We start from the raw sequence: 24574 nt of genomic DNA, 5'->3' as shown, positions 1-24574 counted from the left end.
CCTGTATATTGTATACCCCGCCTCCCCTTCTCTCTGCTCTTTCCTGTATATTGTATACCCCCCTCCCCTTCTCTCTGCTCTCTTTCCTGTATATTGTATACCCTGCCTCCCCTTCTCTCTGCTCTCTTTCCTGTATATTGTATACCCCTCCTCTCTGCTCTCTCTTTCTTGTATATTGTATACCCCCCCCTCCCCTTCTCTCTGCTCTCTTTCCTGTATATTGTATACCCCTCATCCCCTTCTCTCTTTCCTGTATATTGTATACCCCTCCCCTTCTCTCTGCTCTCTTTCCTGTATATTCTATACCCCCCTCCCCTTCTCTCTGCTCTCTCTTTCCTGTATATTGTATACCCCCCTCCCCTTCTCTCTTTCCTGTATATTGTATACCCCCCCCCCTCCCCTTCTCTCTTTCCTGTATATTGTATACCCCTCCTCCCCTTCTCTCTTTCCTGTATATTGTTTACCCCCCCCCCCCTCCCCTTCTCTCTTTCCTGTATATTGTATACCCCTCCTCCCCTTCTCTCTTTCCTGTATATTGTATACCCCTCCTACCCTTCTCTCTGCTCTCTTTCCTGTATATTGTATACCCTGCCTCCCCTTCTCTCTGCTCTCTTTCCTGTATATTGTATACCCCTTCTCTCTCCTCTCTTTCCTGTATATTGTATACCCCCCTCCCCTTCTCTCTCCTCTCTTTCCTGTATATTGTATACCCCCCTCCCCTTCTCTCTCCTCTCTTTCCTGTATATTGTATACACCCCTCCCCCTTCTCTCTTTCCTGTATATTGTATACCCCCCTCCCCTTCTCTCTGCTCTCTCTTTCCTGTATATTGTATACCCCCCTCCCCTTCTCTTTTATTGTATACCCCCCTCCCCTTCTCTCTGCTCTCTTTCCTGTATATTGTATACCCCCCACCCTTCTCTCTGCTCTTTCCTGTATATTGTATACCCCCCCCTCCCCTTCTCTCTGCTCTCTTTCCTGTATATTGTATACCCCCCCCCTCCCCCTTCTCTCTGCTCTCTCTTTCCTGTATATTGTATACCCCCCTCCCCTTCTCTCTGCTCTCTTCCTGTATATTGTATACCCCCCCTCCCCTTCTCTCTGCTCTTTCCTGTATATTGTATACCCCCCTCCCCTTCTCCCCTTCTCTCTCTTTCCTGTATATTGTATACCCTGCCTCCCCTTCTCTCTGCTCTCTTTCCTGTATATTGTATACCCCCCCTCCCCTTCTCTCTGCTCTTTCCTGTATATTGTATACCCCCCTCCCCTTCTCTCTGCTTTCTTTTCTGTATATTGTATACCCCTCCTCCCCTCCTCTCTGCTCTCTCTTTCCTGTATATTGTATACCCTGCCTCCCCTTCTCTCTGCTCTCTTTCCTGTATATTGTATACCCCCCCTCCCCTTCTCTCTGCTCTTTCCTGTATATTGTATACCCCCCTCCCCTTCTCTCTGCTTTCTTTTCTGTATATTGTATACCCCTCCTCCCCTTCTCTCTGATCTCTCTTTCCTGTATATTGTATACCCCTCCTCCCCTTCTCTCTGCTCTCTTTCCTGTATATTGTATACCCCCCTCCCCTTCTCTCTGCTCTCTTTCCTGTATATTGTATACCCCCCTCCCCTTCTCTCTGCTCTCTTTCCTGTATATTGTATACCCCCCCCTCCCCTTCTCTCTTTCCTGTATATTGTATACCCCCCCCTCCCCTTCTCTCTGCTCTCTCTTTCCTGTATATTGTATACCCCCCTCCCCTTCTCTCTGCTCTCTTTCCTGTATATTGTATACCCCCCCTCCCCTTCTCTCTGCTCTTTCCTGTATATTGTATACCCCCCTCCCCTTCTCCCCTTCTCTCTCTTTCCTGTATATTGTATACCCTGCCTCCCCTTCTCTCTGCTCTCTTTCCTGTATATTGTATACCCCCCTCCCCTTCTCTCTGCTCTCTTTCCTGTATATTGTATACCCCCCTCCCCTTCTCTCTGCTCTCTTTTCTGTATATTGTATACCCCTCCTCCCCTCCTCTCTGCTCTCTTTCCTGTATATTGTATACCCCCCTCCCCTCCTCTGTGCTCTCTCTTTCCTGTATATTGTATACCCTCCTCCCCTTCTCTCTGATCTCTCTTTCCTGTATATTGTATACCCCTCCTCCCCTCCTCTCTGCTCTCTCTTTCCTGTATATTGTATACCCCCCCTCCCCTTCTCTCTGCTCTCTCTTTCCTGTATATTGTATACCCCCCTCCCCTTCTCTCTGCTCTCTTTCCTGTATATTGTATACCCCTCCTCCCCTTCTCTCTGCTCTCTTTCCTGTATATTGTATACCCCCCTCCCCTTCTCTCTGCTCTCTCTTTCCTGTATATTGTATACCCCCCTCCCCTTCTCTCTGCTCTCTCTTTCCTGTATATTGTATACCCCCCTCCCCTTCTCTCTGCTCTCTTTCCTGTATATTGTATACCCCCCCTCCCCTTCTCTCTGCTCTCTCTTTCCTGTATATTGTATACCCCCCTCCCCTTCTCTCTGCTCTCTTTCTTGTATATTGTATACCCCCCTCCCCTTCTCTCTGCTCTCTCTTTCCTGTATATTGTATACCCCCCTCCCCTTCTCTCTGCTCTCTTTCCTGTATATTGTATACCCCTCCTCCCCTCCTCTCTGCTCTCTCTTTCCTGTATATTGTATACCCCGCCTCCCCTCCTCTCTGCTCTCTCTTTCCTGTATATTGTATACCCCCCTCCCCTCCTCCCCTTCTCTCTGCTCTTTCCTGTATATTGTATACCCCTCCTCCCCTTCTCTCTGCTCTCTCTTTCCTGTATATTGTATACCCCTCCTCCCCTTCTCTCTGCTCTCTCTTTCCTGTATATTGTATACCCCCCTCCCCTTCTCTCTGCTCTCTTTCCTGTATATTGTATACCCCCCTCCCCTTCTCTCTCTTTCCTGTATATTGTATACCCCGCCTCCCCTTCTCTCTGTTCTCTTTCCTGTATACTATATACCCCTCCTCCCCTTCTCTCTGCTCTCTCTTTCCTGTATATTGTATACCCCCCCTCCCCTTCTCTCTGCTCTCTTTCCTGTATATTGTATACCCCCCTCCCCTTCTCTCTGCTCTCTCTTTCCTGTATATTGTATACCCCCCCCTCCCCTTCTCTCTGCTCTCTTTCCTGTATATTGTATACCCTGCCTCCCCTCCTCTCTGCTCTCTCTTTCCTGTATATTGTATACCCCCCTCCCCTCCTCTCTGCTCTTTCCTGTATATTGTATACCCCCCCTCCCCGCTCTCTTTCCTGTATATTGTATACCCCTCCTCCCCTTCTCTCTGCTCTCTCTTTCCTGTATATTGTATACCCCCCTCCCCTTCTCTCTGCTCTCTTTCCTGTATGTTGTATACCCCTCCTCCCCTTCTCTCTCCTCTCTTTCCTGTATATTGTATACCCCCCCTCCCCTTCTCTCTGCTCTTTCCTGTATATTGTATACCCCCCTCCCCTTCTCTCTGCTCTCTCTTTCCTGTATATTGTATACCCCCCCTCCCCTTCTCTCTGCTCTTTCCTGTATATTGTATACCCCCCCCCTCCCCTTCTCTCTGCTCTTTCCTGTATATTGTATACCCCCCTCCCCTTCTCTCTGCTCTGTCTTTCCTGTACAAAATATATCACGGTATGGCCATTTCCCAATCATCTTTGAACGAAGTCTCTGTTACAGCAACTAGGTCCAAATAATCTCCAGACATAATGGCCGTCAGCTCACAGATCTTATCTGCAATTAATTATCCATTTTTTCACCTTGGTGGCTCCGAGCTAAGCTCTGCCTTTGCTTCAGGCCCTGTTCTATCTCGTCCAGATCCCGCCGGGCCATTCTCATTGGAGGTGGATGCCTCTTCTGTGGGAGCCAGAGTCATCCTCACCCAAAAAGACTCTTCAAGGAGGACCAAAGGTGTGGCTTTTTCGCAAAGACTCTCTCTCTAACAGAGAGGAACTTTACCATTAGAGATTGAGAGCTACTGGCTCTGGAAGAGTGGCATCATCTCCTGGAGGGTGCAAAAGATTTAATCAACACTTTCATGGACCACAAGAACCTTCTCTACCTCCAGATGTCCCAGCAACTTAATCCCAGGCAGACCCGGTGGTCCCTCTTCTTCCAGTTCAACTTCATCATCCATTTCTGTCCATAGTAACATAGTTATTAAGGTTGAAAGAAGATAAGGATCCATCAGGTTCAACCTTACTGTGGTAATCCAGGGGAAGGCAAAAACCCCTATGAGGCAGATGACAATTGCCCCATCACAAGGAGAAAACTCCCTCCCGACTCCACTGGCGATCAGAACAATCCCCGGATCCTGTGTATCACTGGAAATCTAATGCCCATAACTTTTAATATTTTGTTCAAGAAAAGCATCCAGGCCTCCCCTGTACTTATATAATGAATCGGCCATGACAACATCATGTGGCAGAGAGTTCCACAGTCTTACTGCTCGTACAGTAAAGAACCTGCGTCGATGCTGATGATAAAATCTTCTTTCCTCTAGACGTAGAGGATGCCCCCTTGTCATTGTTACAGACCTAGGAGTAAGGAGACCCCTACAAAGATCTCTGTACTGTCCATTCATATATTTCTACATTGGGATCAGATCGCCCCTAAGACGTCTTTTTTCTAGAGTAAATAACCCCAAGTGTGATAACCTGTCCTGGTCCTGTAACCCACCCATTCCCTTAATGACCTTTGTTGCCCTCCTCTGCACCCGCTCCAGTTCAGCTGTGTCCTTCTTATATACCGGTGCCCGCTGCTGTACACAGTATATACCATGTGTGGTCTGACCAGTGGTTTATAAAGAGGCAAAACTATGCAGAGTGAGCGGAGAAGGTCACTGAAAATCCTGGCGTCCAGAAGACTGGACAACTAATCTCTTGACACTACTGGTGGCCCAGTCTTTACAGGGATGTCAAGGGCTTTGTGGCCTCTTGCTCCATCTGTGCCCAAAACAAGTCTTCTCGTCCGAGGCCAGATGGTCTTCTCCAGCCTCTGCCCATACCAGATCGCCCCGGACATACATTGCCATGGACTTTGTTACAGAACTTCCTCCTTCTGCAGGTAACACTGTCATCTGTGTGGTCCCAATCAGTTTTTTAAAGATGTCCTATTTTTTGCTTCTTCGCTGTCTACCTTCTGCACCTCGGCTGGCCAGCCTTTTCCTTTAACATGTCTTCCATTTGCATAGTTTGCCTCAACACTGTCTCCAACAGAGGACCTCAATTTGTTTCCAAGTTTTGGCAAGCTCTCTGTTGACCGCTCCAAATGAAATTGGACTTCTAATTGGCTTATTATCCTGAGACCAACGGACAGATAGAGAGGGACAGCTAGGTCCTGGAGAATTATCTTTGTCATTTTGTTTTAGCGCACCAGGACAACTGGACTAGTTTTCTTCTCTGGGCAGAGTTCTCCTATAACCATCTGGACTCAAGCTCCACTGGCAAATCTTAATTCTTCATCATTTACGGGCAACATCCTCATCCTCCATGGCCTCTGCAGACATCTTCCGAGGTACCTGCCGAGAAGGTGTTGGTAAAAGACTTTGCGACCATTTGGGAACAGACAATCGCCAATCCCTGGTGCATACCTCCGATCAAATGAAGATCCAGGCTGACAAGAGGAGGCCTGCTGTAACCTTCTCCACTGGTGACAAGGTTTGGTTGTCTGCCAAATATGTATGATTAAACATCCCAAGCTATAAGTTGGGCCCACAGTTCCTTGGTCCATTCATGGTATCAACCCAGTTGATTATAAACTGTGTCTGCCTAGGCGGATCCCGAACTCCTTCCACATCTCCCTCCTGAAGCCAATGCAATCAGTATCATCTGATATCTGCACAGTCAAGGACATCCTGGCTATGAAGATGGTCAGAGGGAGATGGTTCTTCTTGGTCAACTGGTTTCAGCCCATAAGAGAGATCCAGGGAACCCGAAGCCAACATCCTGGACCGTGATCTCATCAGGAAATCTCTGCAGGCAAGAAAGAGGGGGAGGGGGGTACTGTTAGGGCTGCGGCGGCATCACATGCTCCGGGCCGCGGCTACACCTGCTCTCCCTGCTGGTTGTGTGCTGTCGTAGCTTCAGCCTCTCCAGACGCCTCAACCATCCTCACTCCTGGTCTGTCTTGCTTTGGCTTTGGCAAAAGCCTAGGGTGCACACCGGCTTTTGCGCATTTAAAGTGACAATACGTCCCTGATTTGTTAACGCACCCTGGTCCTCCCTTATAAATTCCTGCACCTTCTTGACCCCTCTGTTGGAGCCTCTAAATGCTTCCCATAAGTAAGTAGCAGATGTGATTCCAGATGTTGCTAGCTCCTGCTTCCAACTGTAGTTCCTGCCTGTGACTGCTATCCCAGTTCCAGTTGTGAGTCCTGTGGTGGTTCAGCCTGCTTGCCTACCTGTCTCCAGCTGCACCTTGTCCGCAGCCACTAGCGAGCCAAGCCAGGGGTTATGACCAGGAGATTGCCTGCTGCAGCAAGTCCGTCCCGCCCTGTGTTGGGCACTGGGGAAGGCCAGCGGCTCCATGCTCCATGGTGCAGCTTACGTCATGGCTAGTGGTGGTACAGTCCTTTGATATCTCACCATATCGTCTGATATCCCCTCATATTCTCTGATCTCCCCATATCCTAACATCCTCGGATAGCTCCACAAATTTTATATTCACCTCACGTTCTCCGATATCCCAGCATATTCTCTGATATACTCCTTTGTCGAGGTGCCTTCCCAAAGAAGGCCTACTGTTGTTGGCTGTCTCCTAATTAAGTTGGAGAATGGGTCCGGATCCCCTCTCCCACACCATGCACTTAGAATGAAGACACAGACAACGTATCTTGCAAACAAGTCTGGTGTAAATGGGCCCAGTTTTATTATGGTGATCACATTTTATAGACAGATAAAATATAGGGTGGTAACAAATGCTAATAAGACATAGATGAGGCGGTGCTAGTGATTTAGATATTCAGTCATGCGCAATGGCATCTATATTAGTATTCATTATTATTATTCAAAAAGGTTAGAACAATACATTCTGTGCAATGATACTTTCCCATTATTCCCACTGTAACAGACAGGCAACTTTCCTCTGAGAACGGCCTTGGACGCTGATAAACATGTCTCTGAGGGAAATAGTTCTTGAGACAAAACATTCTTTCTAGTGTCCATATCAGAAGTTTTCCAAGGTAAGCAATGTTCCAACTATCTCTGAGAACCCACCTTTGTTTATACAGAAAAAAACCAATGGATATGAATGTAAAATGCAAAGTCATACACTATATACGTCGTCAACTTCAAAAAACTAATAACTATATATTTTATACGATATATTTTGACAGATAAATTGTTTACATAAGGATGTTGATACATACATAAGGATGCTAAAAAACATTTGTTATCTGCTTATGAGAATTATAGAATAACATTTATTATCTGCTGGGAACAGGTTTATTATCTGCTGGGAACAGGTTCAGTCACATAGGAGAGTTCCATAATCTCGAAACCAGCTGTATATCCTTGAACAAGTTCAGTGAAAGTTCCATGAGAAAAAGTCTTATTGTTTCTTTCAAACTTTGGATGGAAAAGGATTTATTTTTCTTTCAAACTTTGGATGGATTAACTCATTCCTCTCAGTGTCCCCCCTTTTTGGCGATGATGAAGAAATCTGGGTCCTGGACAGGATTAAATCCCAGTATGCACCCTAAACACTCTCTGACCGGCGAGGGTTGTCAGGGTGCGGATGCTTCTGGGTCCAACACCATCACCTAGAGCCACATGGGCATATCCTCCTCCAAGAGATTTCCTCATCATAACGCCAATCTAGAAGGAAAAGAAACAAACATCATTACTTATAGAGTATAAGATTTAGTCTTTGTAACTTGCTGACAACAACAGCATAATCCTTTGATTACACAATAGACCAATAAAAGAAACAACATGATCTGACACATCCCCCCTTGAGTAGCAGTCAGAAAATCAAGCACCACAGTGTGCTGGTTAGTAACTACCATAAGTTGCCTCTGTACTGCTACTGAGGTGTTAAGTATATCCAGTATGTCAAATATCTGATCATCTAAATAGTCTGTGGCTCCAACTAATTTGTCCCAAGTTTGCATCACCATAAGATACAGAAATAAAGTACTAGAAAATTTGTTGAGAGTTATAGATGGCGGAACAAACTTACAGCAGATGAGGTAGGTAGGTCTGCAATAACCGAAAGAAAATACTAAACAATGGGTGAGTCTGTACAGTATACATAAATATACAGCTTAGTTACAACAAAACAAATAAAAGCTTATTATCAATACCCAAACTAATATATGTATGTGACAAATACCTCCCTGGATTTTGTCAAAATAACCAAACCTTATTGTATATAACAGACGTGACTCTATCACAAGGACTCTACCACTTTGGTATCATGTGGGTATTGGAAAGTCACAAAAACTAACTTTAAAAAGTTTCTGAAAAAGGAAAGTTTAGATGTGAGCAAATCTTATCTCATGGCAAAATTAAAATAAAAAGTTGATTGACACATAAACTAAAAACAGCATAACAGGTGAATGCAATAAAATCTCCACAATGTGACCTACTATGTAACCACTAGATTCACTTATAATAACCAGATAGTGAATTCACAATCTTCAGTATGGGATTCTCAAAATTTCCACTTCTTTTTAGTCTTTTTACTTTATTTTGTACCTAGAAAACGTCTTTATGATTAGATCACACAGGACTAATGACTGGTCGCATGGTCACATCTCTTCCTGTACATAATCATATAGTATAATACATACACCAATAATATGAAGTAACTTGGCGTTTATTACCGATATAATATTTGGATCCTACTGAATTGTCTCTTGTCTCACTGAGATCATCACATATTACACATAAAATAACCACCATAGAAATAAAAGCAAAGTGTAAATGATACATCACCTAAGGTTTCAAAGCCTTTTTAGAATAATATATCATATGATCCTTTTTGTAATAGTAGCATTGGTATGGATCCTTTATCCTTAAACCCATCTTTTGACTGACAGGCCTCTTTACAGACACTTGGATTCTTGGCCTCAGTTATATCGCTTCTTTTAAGGCCACTAGTATCACCTCAGACATTGGCTTTGTTGTCTCCCATAGCTTTGGCTGACCTGTAAAGAAGACACCAATACAAACAAGGACCTACCTATATGGACCACCTGTGGCAGGTGGATGACGTCCACTTACATTCCCTGAAACAGGCAGGAAGATGACAGACTATGCAGACAGGCACTTTACCGTGTTACTTACAGTAGGTTATGGCAGGTGTAGACAATACAGCCGTACACAACCCTCTCTGCTATATTTGTTGTCCCCTGGGCCGCCCAATGTGAGGATACTACACCATATTACACATGGCTTCCTTCTGCTGGTTTTGTCAGACAACTTACAGTGGGATACAAGGCAGGCGGCAAACACAGTTACTTACTTACTGTCTGACTGCCATCTTTACCCTGTACCTCCTCTCCATCCGCTGGTCTCACAGCTTGTTGCTGATTGTTTCTGGAAAAGACTTAAAAACAAACAGATCCACATCTCCACATCCACCTGTATACTATGTGCGGTTACCTCAGGAAGAGACTGGAAACATCTTCCCATCCACCTGTACACTATGTACGGTTACCTCAGGAAGAGACTGGAAACATCTCCCCATTCCCTTGTACACTATGTACGGTTACCTCAGGAAGAGACTGGAAACATCTCCCCATTCCCTTGTACGCTTTGTACGCTGTTACCTTGGGAAGAGCACAGAAACCACAGCATCACCAGCTTCATCCATCATCCTTTTTGGCATCAGGGTTTGTCTGCGTGAACGTTGCGTCAGCCGCTCTATGGCAGCTTTTTTTCAAGTGCTTTTGGTAAGCCCAGGGACCAAACAAATCTCTAATTTGCCAATTAACCCATAATGGTGGGCTTCATATAGACATCTGCACAGTCACCTCCAACCATCCTACATGTCTCAGTGATTGTCCTCACCTCCAGCTTATGGCAGCAGCGGTTTCTGCAGTGGAACGTCACTCTGCATGGCGGTAACATATATCCTTGCGTCTTGTGTCATCCATCTTGAAAAGTCTGAGATAATCTACAATGAAAACTTTTAAACTTTCATTAATATTTGGGCTTTCAATTACATTTTCATCTTTCACAATTTAAAATATCAAAATTGGCTACTCCATCAAAATGGGCTGCTATATATATATTGGCGGGCATAAGGAGTGCAGACTGGAGCCATGGATATGGGTTTGGCTTTACTAGGGATAAAACAATACATATATATTCATGAGCTAGTCTGCCATAACCCTAAAAATAAAGACATTAAAAAAACAATTAAACATTGTACACTTGTTAAATAAAGTTACATAGAAATATATATTACAGTAGTAAGTTACTACTCCTTAGAAATATCATACGTTGGGGACACACACTTAAAGAAAATCTGCTTACAATATACCTTTGTCTAACTTTCTTCTCCATCAGGTAATAATATTCATTAATAAATGTGCAAAACAGTTGTTAGACTCTATCGGAGAATCCTGTGCCCGCCCCCTCAGTGACACTAAGCAGTATGGGCGGAGGACAGAAATGCCAGGAGTTAAAATGGCCACCGGACTAGATAACCGGATATAGGGGTGTTGGCTTAGGGCATGGTTTTGAGACGTCACAATTATAATACAGACGTGGATGATATGTGGGAGTGGTTGGCTTTCCGTCGCCATCTTTGAGGGCTGATTACAAAAAAAGTGGCGTAGCTAAATAAACAAATGTTCCACGGTCGGGACAACAGAAAATGATCAACATTTTGTAACACGTAACATACTTCCAAAGCGGAACACCAGCTTAGTAAGACTGGCTGAAATACAACAGTATATAATGTAGGAGCGTACATTACATTACACTAACAGCTCTGATTCTTTTTTTTTCCTAATGCTGCTTGCATGTGATCTGCAGCCCTCAGAGCTGGTTGATGGCCTTGTACAAAACATAACAAATAACACACAAAAAAAACTTTGTATGCTGCTTCACTACGCAGCATTAATTAACCCCTTCAGCTCTCTCAGTACTGTATCTAGCAATGAGCTGGACTGTTCTCCTTGTCTGAGTACGTGGCTTTGTACTTAGACACTTACATGGCAATATACACTATTTGAGGTTAGGCTGCCCACCTCCACAAAGGCATTGGTCTTACTATCAGGTCAGGGGCACTTTAAATCAAAGTAACTACTTCAACAGCCGACCAAGGGGAAGATTCCTGCAGAACAAAGGGTCTATACGCCACCATTGGAGGTAGGTTGGCTTTTCGCAGGATCTGGAGTTTGTATACAGATATAAACTGGGTACAATGGTGTAACATAATGATGTGGCTTGGGTCTGCCACACACACTACAATATTCTGTCTTATCTAGATATTGCTGGTCACCGGCACATGACATGTCCACCCATTATCAATTATTAATCCTCCCCTTGTTTCTTGGACTTTAGTCCAAGTATTGGGGTTAAAAACAGCATCGTGTTGGATGTTAAAATATTTCAACATTGCTTTTGCCCTTTTTGCTTGTTCTTTGCCATATCGGCAGGTCACTATGTGGGTTGCAGAAACCCCTTTTGATTCTGTGTGGGTTGCAGAAACCCCTTTTGATTCTGTGTGTCCCATTTTATATTACTTCGTGATCGTATAACAGGAGGCACCCAGAATGATCAACTGATGATTTTCTTTCTTGTGTCCTGTACACTTATGACCACGGATCACTACCAAAAGCTGGGACTTAGAATATTCCACGGTTCAGGGCTTCCTTCTCTTATGTTGAAATATACTCTTGCTGCTATGTAGATTACAAAACAAGTTACCCCAAGTATACAGAGGACAGGGATTAGCATATCACAGATCTTTCCCTTGGAAACAACCAGACTACTGTCCAGCGTCCTTGTATAGTTAGGCTACTAGGCTCATTCCAAAGTGGTTTTAGCACTGGCACTGTTCCCACCGCACAACGCTCCGTGTCTATGAGGACCTGTGACAACCACGGCCGGGCTCTGGGTAACAGTTTTAGCCTGAATGAGCAATTCTTCGCCTACTATATACTAACCCTCACAGGTTAGGACAAACAGACACAGAACAGCCAACAAGAGGAGAACAAAGTTCAAATTGACACGCCTATCGTGAGTTCACTTTTGATAACTTACTCTGCAGAGGTAGGTAAGAAAAGATGTGAAGGAGGAGAGCACAGAAAAGAGTAAACAAATATTTTACTCTTACCTGGCCAGGTTTTGTGGTCTCCTTGTTCACCCCTCTCTCTCCTGGTACAGCAGTGTAGGTCATCCGATCTCCCCATGTAATGGGCGTGTCCCTGTTCGGGCGCCAATAATGTCGAGGTGCCTTCCCAAAGAAGGCCTACTGTTGTTGGCTGTCTCCTAATTAAGTTGGAGAATGGGTCCGGATCCCCTCTCCCACACCATGCACTTAGAATGAAGACACAGACAACGTATCTTGCAAACAAGTCTGGTGTAAATGGGCCCAGTTTTATTATGGTAATCACATTTTATAGACAGATAAAATATAGGGTGGTAACAAATGCTAATAAGACATAGATGAGGCGGTGCTAGTGATTTAGATATTCAGTCATGCGCAATGGCATCTATATTAGTATTCATTATTATTATTCAAAAAGGTTAGAACAATACATTCTGTGCAATGATACTTTCACATTATTCCCACTGTAACAGACAGGCAACTTTCCTCTGAGAACGGCCTTGGACGCTGATAAACATGTCTCTGAGGGAAATAGTTCTTGAGACAAAACATTCTTTCTAGTGTCCATATCAGAAGTTTTCTAAGGTAAGCAATGTTCCAACTATCTCTGAGAACCCACCTTTGTTTATACAGAAAAAAACCAATGGATATGAATGTAAAATGCAAAGTCATACACTATGCAAGTCATCAACTTCAAAAAACTAATAACTATATATTTTATACGATATATTTTGACAGATAAATTGTTTACATAAGGATGTTGATACATACATAAGGATGCTAAAAAACATTTGTTATCTGCTTATGAGAATTATAGAATAACATTTATTATCTGCTGGGAACAGGTTTATTATCTGCTGGGAACAGGTTCAGTCACATAGGAGAGTTCCATAATCTCGAAACCAGCTGTATATCCTTGAACAAGTTCAGTGAAAGTTCCATGAGAAAAAGTCTTATTGTTTCTTTCAAACTTTGGATGGAAAAGGATTTATTTTTCTTTCAAACTTTGGATGGATTAACTCATTCCTCTCATCCTTACTCTTATGTCCCAACTCATCCTCTGATATCTCCTTAAATAATATGTCTCCGAGGTCACAGGTCTGATAGTCATACAAGGGAGGTCAGATCACTGGATTCTAGGACAGATTCCAAGGTCACAGGTTTGATCTCCACATAGGGGAGGTCCAATCCCTGGATTTTCTGCAACGTTCTGGGGTCACAGGTCGGCAGACCTCCATTATCACCCCACAGTAACACAGGAATGGTGGACCAGTCATTGGTTCCCGTTCTTTCATAATAACAGCATGAGACATTGTAGGAAACAGAACAAAATTTATTCATAGAAAATGCATTCTCAATGAGTAATACCTTTGGTGTAAACAGTAGTGAGAGTGATGGTGGCGCCCCCTGTGGTGGTCAGTCCCTGCTCTCCTCCACCATCCTGCTGGTTAAGGTTTTCAGACATTGGCAGACGTCCTCCAGGCCACGGTACACGCACCTCAGGCCTCGGGGGATGTTCCGACATGAGGTGAGATCCAGGTGTGTCAGGGCCCGGCAGCTTAACAGCAGGTCCCTGCAAATAGAACAGTGTAAGCACCGAATTCAGACACAGCCCCGCTACATGTAATATAACACAGCGGTCAGCACCTGACAGCGGCCGCATGGACTTTGGTGCCTGTGAGGTTGAGGGACTGTAGCGTTTCATTGCTTGCAGCTCCAGAGAGGATACCCAGTGCCTGGCTCAGGTCACACTCAGTGAAGTTCTGCCCAGTCAGATCCAGTTCCTGAAGACTGTGGCACCATCGTCTAGTCAGTAGGGCACAGCCGGTAGAGGGCAGAGTGGGCTTCACTGTGGCGTCACTGCAGTACATGCCCAGGTAGAGGCGCTCCACATCTGTAAGCACAGAACAAAGATGATGGACTATGAACACTGCTTCCACCTGGACCATCCTCCATTACAGGAGTCCAAAGGAAGCAACCACCCTCTATTAGTATAGAACAAGGGGGAAGGGGGGGACACACGATGTGCATCTGTACACGGCAGGTCACTTATACTAGAGAAGCCCCACACCCGTACAGGGCAGGTCACATGTAATAGAGAAGCCCCTCACCTGTACACGGCAGGTCACATGTAATAGAGAAACCCCTCACCTGTACACGGCCGGTCACATGTAATAGAGAAACCCCTCACCTGTACACGGCAGGTCACATGTAATAGAGAAGTCCCTCACCTGTACACGGCCGGTCACATGTAATAGAGAAACCCCTCACCTGTACACGGCAGATCACTTATACTAGAGAAGCCCCTCACCTGTACACGGCAGGTCACATGTAATAGAGAAACCCCTCACCTGTACACGGCCGGTCACATGTAATAGAGAAACCCCTCACCTGTACACGGCAGGTCACATGTAATAGAGAAGTCCCTCACCTGTACACGGCAGGTCACATGTAATAGAGAAGCCCCTCACCTGTACACGGCCGGTCACATACAATAGAGAAGCCCCTCACCTGTACACGGCAGGTCACATATAATAGAGAAGCCCCTCACCTGTACACGGCCGGTCACATGTAATAGAGAAGCCCCTCACCTGTACAGGGCAGGTCACATGTAATAGAGAAACCCCTCCCCTGTACACGGCCGGTCACATGTAATAGAGAAACCCCTCACCTGTACACGGCAGGTCACATGTAATAGAGAAGCCCCTCACCTGTACACGGCCGGTCACATACAATAGAGAAGCCCCTCACCTGTACACGGCCGGTCACATGTAATAGAGAAACCCCTCACCTGTACACGGCAGGTCACATGTAATAGAGAAGTCCCTCACCTGTACACGGCCAGTCACATACAATAGAGAAGCCCCTCACCTGTACACGGCAGGTCACATATAATAGACGGGCCCCTCACCTGTACACGGCAGATCACTTATACTAGAGAAGCCCCTCACCTGTACACGGCAGGTCACATGTAATAGAGAAGCCCCTCACCTGTACACGGCCGGTCACATGTAATAGAGTAACCCCTCACCTGTACACGGCAGGTCACATACAATAGAGAAGCCCCTCACCTGCACACGGCAGGTCACATGTAATAGAGAAGCCCCTCACCTGTACACGGCAGGTCACATACAATAGAGAAGCCCCTCACCTGTACACGGCCGGTCACATACAATAGAGAAGCCCCTCACCTGTACACGGCAGGTCACATGTAATAGAGAAGCCCCTCACCTGTACACGGCAGGTCACATGTAATAGAGAAGCCCCTCACCTGTACACGGCCGGTCACATACAATAGAGAAGCCCCTCACCTGTACACGGCCGGTCACATACAATAGAGAAGCCCCTCACCTGTACACGGCCGGTCACATGTAATAGAGAAGCCCCTCACCTGTACACGGCAGGTCACATGTAATAGAGAAGCCCCTCACCTGTACACGGCAGGTCACATGTAATAGAGAAACCCCTCACCTGTACACGGCAGGTCACATGTAATAGAGAAACCCCTCACCTGTACACGGCCGGTCACATGTAATAGAGAAGCCCCTCACCTGTACACGGCAGGCCACATGTAATAGACGGGCCCCTCACCTGTACACGGCAGGTCACATATAATAGAGAAGCCCCTCACCTGTACACGGCAGGTCACATATAATAGACGGGCCCCTCACCTGTACACGGCAGGCCACATGTAATAGACGGGCCCCTCACCTGTACACGGCAGGTCACATATAATAGACGGGCCCCTCACCTGTACACGGCAGTCACATATAATAGACGGGCCCCTCACCTGTACACGGCAGGTCACATATAATAGACGGGCCCCTCACCTGTACACGGCAGGCCACATGTAATGGACGGGCCCCTCACCTGTACACGGCAGTCACATATAATAGACGGGCCCCTCACCTGTACACGGCAGGCCACATGTAATAGACGGGCCCCTCACCTGTACACGGCAGGTCACATGTAATAGACGGGCCCCTCACCTGTACACGGCAGGCCACATGTAATAGACGGGCCCCTCACCTGTACACGGCAGGCCACATGTAATAGACGGGCCCCTCACCTGTACACGGCAGGTCACATATAATAGACGGGCCCCTCACCTGTACACGGCAGGCCACATGTAATAGACGGGCCCCTCACCTGTACACGGCAGGCCACATGTAATAGACGGGCCCCTCACCTGTACACGGCAGGTCACAGATGCCCTCTGGGGTCACCTTGTAGCAGCCACGCAGGTCCAACACTCTCAGCTGGGTGCAGTCTCGCAGCAGTCTCTTGCAGACACCGTCAGTGATGAGGGAGAAGGAGGAGGTGGCCAGGCAGAGCTCCTGGAGGCAGGTGAAGCCCGGAGTCTCAGGGTACGAGGGCGTCTTGGACTTCACAGAGAAGACGACATTCAGCAGTCGCAGCACCTGAGAGGACAAAGAGGTGAGGAGAGTCCAGGGTGGGGGGAGGGATCTCGGGGTACCCCGGGCCCCCCACTCACTTACCTCCAGCTTTGGGCAGGATGTCTGGAGCCCCTCGGCAGAGACGTGCACCTCCCTCATCCGCTCCTGCATCCCTCTGTTCACCTCCAGGAGCCTCAGCTCAGGGCAGGAGCCCCTCTGTGACAGCATACAGAGATCAGACTACAGGGGCCACAGGAGGAGGATGGGAGGGCCAAGGGCCACAGGAGGAGGATGGGAGCATCAGGGGCCACAGGAGGAGGATGGGAAAGCCAGGGGCCACAGGAAGAGGATGGGAGGGCCAGGGGCCACAGGAGGAGGATAGGAAAGCCAGGGGCCACAGGAGGAGGATAGGAAAGCCAGGGGCCACAGGAGGAAGGAAAAGCCAGGGGCCACAGGAGGAGGATGGGAAGGCCAGGGGCCACAGGAGGAGGATGGGAAGGCCAGGGGCCACAGGAGGAGGATGGGAAGGCCAGGGGCCACAGGAGGAGGATAGGAAAGCCAGGGGCCACAGGAGGAGGAAAGGAGGGCCAGGGGCCACAGGAGGAGAATAGGAAAGCCAGGGGACACAGGAGGAGGAAAGGAGGGCCAGTGGCCACAGGAGGATGATGGGGGGACAGGGGCCACAGGAGGAGGATGGGAGGGCCAGGGGCCACAAGAGGAGGATAGGAAAGCCAGGGGCTACAGGAGGAGGATTGAAGGGCCAGGGGCCACAGGAGGAGGATTGAAGGGCCAGGGGCCACAGGAGGAGGATTGAAGGGCCAGGGGCCACAGGAGGAGGATGGGAGGGAAGGTTCCCTGGGGCCACAGGAGGAGGATGAGAGTTATGGTTTCCGGGGGCCACAGGAGGAGGATGAGAGGGATGGTTTCCGGGGGCCACAGGAGGAGGATGAGAGGGATGGTTTCCGGGGGCCACAGGAGGAGGATGGGAGGGAGGGATGGATGGGGCGGGCTCTCACCGCGAGCAGGCTGATGATGTTATTGGTCTGGCAGCTGAAGGACAGGTAAAGGCAGCGGAGATCGGCACCACGGATTTCCAGGAAGCGCGACACGGCATTAACATCCACCTGGTGAGACACGAGCCGCCACATGTCACCTGTGCGTCCCCTCCCCCACCTACCTGAGCGTCCCCTCCCCCCGCCTACCTGAGCGTCCCCTCCCCCACCTACCTGAGCGTCCCCTCCCCCACCTACCTGAGCGTCCCCTCCCCCACCTACCTGAGCGTCCCCTCCCCCCACCTACCTGAGCGTCCCCTCCCCCCACCTACCTGAGCGTCCCCTCCCCCCACCTACCTGAGCGTCCCCTCCCCCGCCTACCTGAGCGTCCCCTCCCCGCGCCTACCTGAGCGTCCCCTCCCCCCGCCTACCTGAGCGTCCCCTCCCCCACCTACCTGAGCGTCCCCTCCCCCCCGCCTACCTGAGCGTCCCCTCCCCCACCCACCTGAGCGTCCCCTCCCCCACCTACCTGAGCGTCCCCTCCCCCACCTACCTGAGCGTCCCCCTCCCCCCACCTACCTGAGCGTCCCCTCCCCCCACCTACCTGAGCGTCCCTCCCCCACCTACCTGAGCGTCTCCGCCCCTCCTTCCCACCTACCTGAGCATCTCCGCCCCTCCTTCCCACCTACCTGAGCGTCCCCTCCCCCCACCTACCTGAGCGTCCCCTCCCCCCACCTACCTGAGCGTCCCCTCCCCCCACCTACCTGAGCGTCCCCTCCCCTCCTTCCCACCTACCTGAGCATCTCCGCCCCTCCTTCCCACTTACCTGAGCGTCCCCTCCCCCCACCTACCTGAGCGTCCCCTCCCCCCACCTACCTGACCGTCCCCTCCCCCCACCTGAGCGTCTCCGCCCCTCCTTCCCACCTACCTGAGCATCTCCGCCCCTCCTTCCCACCTACCTGAGCATCTCCGCCCCTCCTTCCCACCTACCTGAGCGTCCCCTCCCCCCACCTACCTGAGCGTCTCCGCCCCTCCTTCCCACCTACCTGAGCGTCCCCTCCCCCACCTGAGTCTCCTCCCCTCCTTTCCACCTACTTGAGTGTCTCCCCCCCACCTGTACATCCCTTCCCCCAGCTACTTGAGTGTCCCCTTCCCTCCTTCTAACCTACCTGAGCGTCCCCTCCCTCACCTACCTGAGCGTCCACTCCCCCCACCTACCTGAGCGTCCCCTACCTACGTAAGCACCCACTCCCACCACCTACCTAAGCGTCCACTACCCCCCCACCTACCTGAGCGTCCCCTCCCCCTACCTACCTGAGCGTCCCCTACCTACCTGAGCGTCCCCTCCCCTCTACCTACCTGAGCGTCCCCTCCACCCTACCTACCTGAGCGTCCCCTACCTACCTGAGCGTCCCCTCCCCCTACCTACCTGAGCGTCCCCTCCCCCTACCTACCTGAGTGTCCCCTCCCCCCTACCTACCTGAGCATCCCCTCCCCCTACCTAAGCGTCCACTCCCACCACCTACCTGAGCGTCCCCTCCCCCCCACCTACCTGTGCATCCCCTCCCCCACCTACCTGATCATCTCCTCCCCTCTCCCCACCTATCTGAGCGTCTCCTCCCCCACCTATATGAGCGTCTCCTCCCTTACCTACCTGACAGTTCTGCAGATTGAGGGAGGTCAGATGGGGGCAGCGGTCACCCAAAGATTCCAGAGCGCTGACTGTCACCTTACTGCAGTGAGAGAGCGTCAGAGAGGACAGCAGAGGGCAGGAGGAGGCCAGCAACTGCAAGAGACAGACCCCCAGAGTGAGAGACAGACCCCCAGAGAGAGAGACAAACCCCCAGAGAGAGAGACAAACCCCCAGAGAGAGAGACAAACCCCCAGAGAGAGAGACAAACCCCCAGAGAGAGAGAGAGAGAGAGAGAGAGAGAGAGAGAGAGAGAGAGAGAGAGAGAGAGAGAGAAAGAGAGAGAGACAGAGAGAGAGAGAGAGAGACAGAGAGAGAGAGAGAGAGAGAGAGAGAGAGAGAAGTGTAGAGGGGACAGACACCCAGAATAGAGTGCAGTGTGATAGAGTAGAGAGCGGCCGTGGGCAGGACGTTACCTGGAGGACAAATGGGATGTGATTGTTCCAGTGATGGAGAGAGAAGTCACCAACCTGAGAGAGCCTGAAAGGGAGAAGAAGCAGGACATCCTCTGTGCTGCTGTGAGAGTGCTATATACACCTGTATGTATATATATATATATACCCCATATACTATACCATTATACCCTGTGTGTATATATATAATATACAGTTTTCACGGATTAGAAACATCATTAACAAACATCTGCCACTGTTGTGGCAAGATGAGGTACTACACAGTATGACCAAGGGTGGAGTTAGGGTCGTATCCAGAAGAGCTCCTACTCTGGGATCGATCCTGTCTCCATCTTTGTATACAGGAAGCAAAGATCAGGAAGCAACATGGTTAGACATTAAAGGATCCTATAAATGTGGACACCAAAGATGTGTGACATGTTCACACATTGCGGTTTCCAAGGAATTTAAGTCCTGCGTTAATGGGAACGTTTTTAAAATCCACAGCTACATTAATTGCAACACTACATATGTGGTATATGTGGCTATGTGCACACAGTGCAACCTGCAGTACGTAGGATGCACATCTACCAGCCTCAAAGCTAGAATACGTAAACATATCTCCGATTGTAGGAATGAGGTGGTAAATGTGTCCTCCCTAACTAAACACTTTAGAGAGGCACACGGAGGTAATGTACAATTTCTTAGAGTCATGGGCATAGAAAAAATTTACCCATCAAAAAGAGGGGGCTCTCTTAAAAGAAAACTATTTAATAGGGAGTCCTTTTGGATTTTTAGGTTGGGGAGTAGGTCTCCTGGTGGCTTAAATGCTAGACACGATCTTATTATGACTTACTAAAATTTAAAATTAAATATTGTTTATGTATTATTTCTGTTCATGTTATTGAGATTTATTTAGGAACGATTTTCTGTTTCAGGTCTCCTAATTCATTTGGTTTAGTGTTCGTACCATTCTTGTGCTTGCTTTTAAATTCATGTGTTTGTGATTTTTTAATTATGTGTCATGTGATGTCTGATACCGCCCATATAAGCTTGTGGGAAAATAGTATATGGTATATTGTGTTGTGAACAAGGCGTGAGATACGCCGAAACGCGTCAACCTACCGCATGTCTAGTTCCTGTATGTGAAGTTTGCACAAATAAAGAAAGAAAGTTTTTATCCGCTGCACTGGTGCTGGACTTTTCCTTTTGCATATATATATATATATATATATATATATATATATATATATATATACACTCACCGGCCACTTTATTAGGTACACCTGTCCAAATGCACGTTACCACTTAATTTCTAATCAGCCAATCACATGGCGGCATCTCAGTGCATTAAGGCATGTAGACATGGTCAAGACAATCTCCTGCAGTTCAAACCGAGCATCAGTATGGGGAAGAAAGGTGATTTGAGGCCTTTGAACGTGGCATGGTTGTTGGTGCCAGAAGGGCTGGTCTGAGTATTTCAGAAACTGCTGATCTACTGGGATTTTCACGCACAACCATCTCTAGGGTTTACAGAGAATGGTCCGAAAAAGAAAAACCATCCAGTGAGCGGCCGTTCTGTGGGCGGAAATGCCTTGTTGGTGCCAGAGGTCAGAGGAGAATGGGCAGACTGGTTCCAGCTGATAGGCAACAGTGACTCAAATAGCCAACCGTTACAGCCAAGGTAGGCAGAAGAGCATCTCTGATCGCACAGTACGGCCAACTCTGAGGCAGATGGGCTACAGCAACAGAAGACCACACCGGGGGCCACTCCGCTCAGCTAAGAACAGGAAACTGAGGCTACAATTTGCACAAGCTCATCGAAATTGGACAGTAGAAGATTGGAAAAACGTTGCCTGGTCTGATGAGTCTCGATTTCTGCTGCGACATTCGGATGGTAGGGTCAGAATTTGGCGCCAACAACATGAAAGCATGGATCCATCCTGCCTTGTATCAGCGGTTCAGGCTGGTGGTGGTGGTGTCATGGTGTGGGGAATATTTTCTTGGCACTCTTTGGGCCCCTTGGTACCAATTGAGCATGGTTACAACGCCACAGCCTACCTGAGTATTGTTGCTGACCATGTCCATCCCTTTATGACCACAATGGACCCAACATCTGATGGCGACTTTCAGCAGGATAATGCGCCATGTCATAAAGCTAGAATCATCTCAGACTGGTTTCTTGAACATGACAATGAGGTCACTGTACTCCAATGGCCTCCACAGTCACCAGATCTCAATCCAATAGAGCATCTTTGGGATGTGGTGGAACGGGAGATTGGCATCATGGATGTGCAGCCGACAAATCTGCGGCAACTGTGTGATGTCATCATGTCACTATGGACCAAAATCTCTGAGGAAGCTTCCAGCACCTTGTTGTATCTATGCCACCAAGAATTGGGGCAGTTCTGAGGGCAAAAGGGGGTCCGACCCGTTACTAGCATGGTGTACCTAATAAAGTGGCCGGTGAGTGTGTGTGTGTATATATATACCCCACACACTATACCATTATACCCTGTATATATATATATATATATATATATATACACCCCACACACTATACCATTATACCCTGTATATATATACACCCCACACACTATACCATTATACCCTGTATATATATATATATATATATATATATATATATATATACACCCCACACACTATACCATTATACACTGTATATATATATATATATATATATATATATATATATATATATATATATATATATACCCCACACACTATACCATTATACCCTGTATATATATACACCCCCCACACACTATACCATTATACCCTGTATATATATATACACCCCCCACACACTATACCATTATACCCTGTATATATATACACCCCCCACACACTATACCATTATACCCTGTATATATATACACCCCCCACACACTATACCATTATACCCTGTATATATATATACCCCACATACCATTATACCCTGTATATATATATACCCCACACACTATACCATTATACCGTATATATATAATATACACATACACACACGTATTACCTCTCTCGGATTACGCTCTCTATTGTCCTCTTCACCTTGTTCTGGATATTGGGGGGATCGGTCTTGGTTGGGACAATCCAGCACCGGCTGACAGACACCCGCAGCCACAGGTCCGGACTGGAGGCCACCTGACGCCACAGACGACACACCTGCGCCAGCCTGGTAATAAACATGACAGGTAAGAACAGGTCACAGAGCGTGCCCACTACACTCTCCCATAGCAGTCAGCAGGTGGTGTCACAGCTCTTCTCAATGCACAGAGCGTGCCCACTACACTCTCCCATAGCAGTCAGCAGGTGGTGTCACAGCTCTTCTCAATGCACAGAGCGTGCCCACTACACTCTCCCATAGCAGTCAGCAGGTGATGTCACAGCTCCCCTCCCTGCACAGGTCACAAAGCATGCCCACTACACTCTCCCATAGCAGTCAGCAGGTGACGTCACAGCTCCCCTCCCTGCACAGGTCACAGAGCACGCCCACTACACTCTCCCATAGCTGTCAGCAGGTAAGAGACTCACCTGCACAGGGCGGGCACTGCCCCCTCGCTGTCCACCACCAGCTGGAAGACCCTGTAGATGATCTCGTGAGGCATGAGGCTGCCCCAGCCACAGTCTGTGGTGATGGGGAGGCTGACCCCCTCAGATCGCCGCACTCTCTTCACCACAGTGACGCTTTCCTGCAGCTCGCTGGGGATGAGGAGCACCATGTCCTTGTCTGTGTGCTGGATGTAGTAGTCTCCTCCCGCTGCGCGCTGCGGATGACGCTTCTTACACGTTCTCTTGGCTCCTAACCCCGTACGGCGTCCCCGAGAGCTGCCCGAGGCCATCTGTGCGGAAGAGAGCAGAGGTGAGCGACACCTACAGGTTACCAAAACATCCTCTGTGCTGCTGTGGGGGCAGGGGGACATCCTCTGTGCTGCTGTGGGGGCAGGGGGACATCCTCTGTGCTGCTGTGGGGACAGGGGGACATCCTCTGTGCTGCTGTGGGGACAGGGGGACATCCTCTGTGCTGCTGTGGGGACAGGGGGACATCCTCTGTGCTGCTGTGGGGACATCCTCTGTGCTGCTGTGGGGACAGGGGGACATCCTCTGTGCTGCTGTGGGGGCAGGGGGACATCCTCTGTGCTGCTGTGGGGACAGGTCACGGCTGCTCACCCCCACACTTACCGTCTCTCGCTCTCGTACCTCAGTATGTGGGCGGGGCCGGGCCCAGCTTTGTGGGCGGGGTCAGGGAAGATACACACAGCTGATTGGGATTGAACTCTTGGTACCCCCGGAGCGGGCGGTGGGGGTGATGGGTGGGGGTGAGGGGTGATGCGGGGGGGCGGGGCCCCAGACACCCGTGCACCCGGAGCAGAAACATTGACATCACAGCCGCGATCTCTTCTGCCAATAGGAAACACTTAAGGGGCGGAGCCAGCCAAAGAGCCAAAGCACAGCGGGGTCATGTGATAGCGGAAGCACGTGGGGAGCGCGGGAGTCCGGAGCTGAGGGACACAAAGAGAGGGACGCGCGAGGACACGTGACCGCCGCCGGGAGACGTCACCCTGCGCCCTGTATGTATATATAGCCTTCTGTATACAGCTGTACCTAGTGACGTCACAGGGCAGGAGCCCAGCCGCGGCCCCATACACATATATACCGGCGCCATATACCTGTATATATCTATATACTGTGCCCATATACCTGTATATATACTGCCCCCATATACCTGTATATATCTATATACTTTGCCCATATACCTGTATATATCCTGCCCCCATATACCTGTATATATCTATAT

At 48.6% G+C, this 24574-nt stretch overlaps 1 protein-coding gene and 1 long non-coding RNA gene across 4 annotated transcripts in view; one reads left to right on the top strand and one right to left on the bottom strand.

Annotated features, from left to right (window-relative positions):
• Positions 1–6834: 6834 nt before the first annotated feature.
• LOC138776568 (F-box/LRR-repeat protein 6-like) lies at positions 6835–24218 on the bottom strand. 3 transcript variants are annotated; one of them, XM_069956148.1, is made up of 10 exons: positions 23977–24216; positions 23311–23618; positions 22793–22951; positions 19783–19846; positions 19331–19462; positions 17701–17808; positions 16787–16900; positions 16477–16708; positions 13935–14181; positions 6835–13860 (listed from the first exon to the last, which is right to left on the bottom strand). In XM_069956148.1, exons 2-10 carry the CDS (start codon positions 23616–23618, stop codon positions 13704–13706), a joined length of 1521 nt encoding a protein of 506 aa, XP_069812249.1. In that variant the 5' UTR covers positions 23977–24216; the 3' UTR covers positions 6835–13703. The 3 variants fall into 3 exon arrangements, with proteins under 3 accessions (XP_069812249.1, XP_069812248.1, XP_069812250.1); XM_069956147.1 differs by having other exon boundaries at positions 23959–24215; XM_069956149.1 differs by lacking the exon at positions 19331–19462 and having other exon boundaries at positions 23959–24218.
• LOC138776570 (uncharacterized) overlaps positions 24151–24574 on the top strand; it is a 32681-nt gene continuing 32257 nt past the window's right edge. Inside the window, exon 1 of the long non-coding RNA XR_011360743.1 lies at positions 24151–24347. This is a non-coding gene — a long non-coding RNA (uncharacterized lncRNA). The remainder of the gene's footprint in view (positions 24348–24574) is intronic.

This window comes from Dendropsophus ebraccatus, unplaced genomic scaffold (assembly GCF_027789765.1).
Source record: "Dendropsophus ebraccatus isolate aDenEbr1 unplaced genomic scaffold, aDenEbr1.pat pat_scaffold_435_ctg1, whole genome shotgun sequence".
In the NCBI taxonomy this organism is placed as follows: Eukaryota; Metazoa; Chordata; class Amphibia; order Anura; family Hylidae; genus Dendropsophus; species Dendropsophus ebraccatus.
Note: the sequence above shows the minus strand (reverse complement) of the source record. Positions and strands in the feature narration are given on the sequence as shown.

Excerpts from the sequence above, each read along its gene's own strand:
- LOC138776568 (XM_069956148.1), bottom strand. The coding sequence starts at position 23,618 with ATGGCCTCGGGCAGCTCTCGGGGACGCCGTACGGGGTTAGGAGCCAAG. Across the intron at positions 22,952-23,310 it reads GCAGTGCCCGCCCTGTGCAG|GCTGGCGCAGGTGTGTCGTC; the intron begins GTGAGTCTCTTA and ends GTTTATTACCAG. Across the intron at positions 19,847-22,792 it reads GAGAGCGTAATCCGAGAGAG|GCTCTCTCAGGTTGGTGACT; the intron begins GTAATACGTGTG and ends TCTCCCTTTCAG.